Source organism: Cystoisospora suis, assembly GCF_002600585.1.
Source record: "Cystoisospora suis strain Wien I chromosome Unknown contig_3120, whole genome shotgun sequence".
NCBI lineage: Eukaryota > Apicomplexa > Conoidasida > Eucoccidiorida > Sarcocystidae > Cystoisospora > Cystoisospora suis.
Genome location: NW_027155915.1, coordinates 1 through 1516, shown reverse-complemented (window position 1 = coordinate 1516; position 1516 = coordinate 1). Strand labels below are relative to the sequence as shown.

Sequence of the window (1516 nt, the reverse complement as noted above, 5' to 3'; positions counted from 1 at the left end):
AGAGAAGTAGAAGAAGTAGAGAAAGAAAATGGTCTCTTCTCTAGAGTGTCTAGAGTTCCATCTGTCTAACTATCTTTTGAGTGTAGACTGTGCTACACAAAATTAACTGTGCTACACGGCTGCTGTATATACACCCGACCAGGAGACAAAGAAGGCGAAGCTTTCTGCTCTTCCCCTCTACGGAGCTACTGCGAGAAACGCCGGAGTTACTACAGAAGATCTTTTCTCAGTCTTTTCTTTTGAGGAAGAAGAGAGAGAGAAGAGCCGACCTTCCTCTCTGTAGAACGAACGCTCTTAGTGAGAGGGAAGAAGAGAGAAAAGAAGCAAAGGAGAAAGAAGGAATCTGCTAATTCGATTGAGAGAAGAATGGGGCTGTTGAAGTGAACGATCATACACAGAAGAAGAAGAAAAAGGAGAAAACACCTCGAGAAAGGAAAGAAAACATGAGAATGAAGAGAAAGAGAGAAGGAGAGTCTATCTTGAAAGATCTCTCTTCTTAAGGAGATGAAGATCTACCATCACAATTCTTCAGCGTTCTAGTTAGTTGCCTGATACATGTAGATGTAAGTGTATACATACTGTATGTACATGTGTATCGACATATCAAAGAAAGAAGAAAGACATCGACGATGGGAGTGAAGAAGAGAAAGAAAACGAAGAAGAAAACGAAGTCGTGAAGAGAGATGAAGCTACAGCGGACATGAAGGAGATCATAAATCTTGAGAAGAGATAGGTAAAAGAAAGAAAGAAAGAAGGAAAAGACACAAAGAAAGAAGAAAAAAATCACACGACAGCCGTGAACTTCTTTCGACCATACAGATATATCTATACACATGCATAGTTGAAATATATATATATATGTATATATATGTATATATATGAATAGATGTGTATGTGTATGTCGATGTAAGTATATATAATTATCTTCTCTTTTATCCTTTCTTTTGACTGAGTACGACGTTGATTACGATGATCGTCATTTATCCACTCTGAGGTGTCTATACACCTGAACCCAAGATGTCCCAAGGCACCTCCTTGAAGGAGCTAGAAACATGTAGGAATGAGAAAGAAAGCAAGAGAGAGAGAAAAGAAAGAAAGTATGTGTGTATAGAGAGAGACAACTGTAGGAAGGGCTAGAAGAAGAAAAAGAAGCATCTAGCAGCAGGACCAGCTAGCTTCCTTTCATCGACACACACACCCCCTTCGAAATCTGAAAAAGTAGTAGAAGTGTTTCTCCATAGAAGAAGAATTCATGAAGTAAACCAGTCTGTAGGGATACAAAAAGATATCTCTTTCTTTCTCTGTCCTTCTCTTTCATTCACGATTTCTCTTCTCTTTCTTCTTCATTCCTTTCTCTCCAAACATTCACACAGAAAGCGAAGAGAAGCAAAAGAAAAAGCAAGTCTTCTTTCTTTCTCTCTTCCTTTTCCTCTCTCTTCTCGTTTCTTCTCACGCACGTCATACTCTTTGTCTCTCTCTCTCAATCTATCTTCTATTCTCTTTCTTTCTTTCTTTC

The 1516-nt window shown here is 38.7% G+C and overlaps 1 protein-coding gene across 1 annotated transcript; it reads right to left on the bottom strand.

Annotated features, from left to right (window-relative positions):
* Window positions 1-368: 368 nt before the first annotated feature.
* CSUI_006234 (uncharacterized protein) lies at window positions 369-1516 on the bottom strand. Its single transcript, XM_068066398.1, has one exon. It carries the CDS (start codon window positions 833-835, stop codon window positions 497-499), a length of 339 nt encoding a protein of 112 aa, XP_067921621.1. The 5' UTR covers window positions 836-1516; the 3' UTR covers window positions 369-496.

Excerpts from the sequence above, each read along its gene's own strand:
- CSUI_006234 (XM_068066398.1), bottom strand. The coding sequence starts at position 835 with ATGTGTATAGATATATCTGTATGGTCGAAAGAAGTTCACGGCTGTCGT.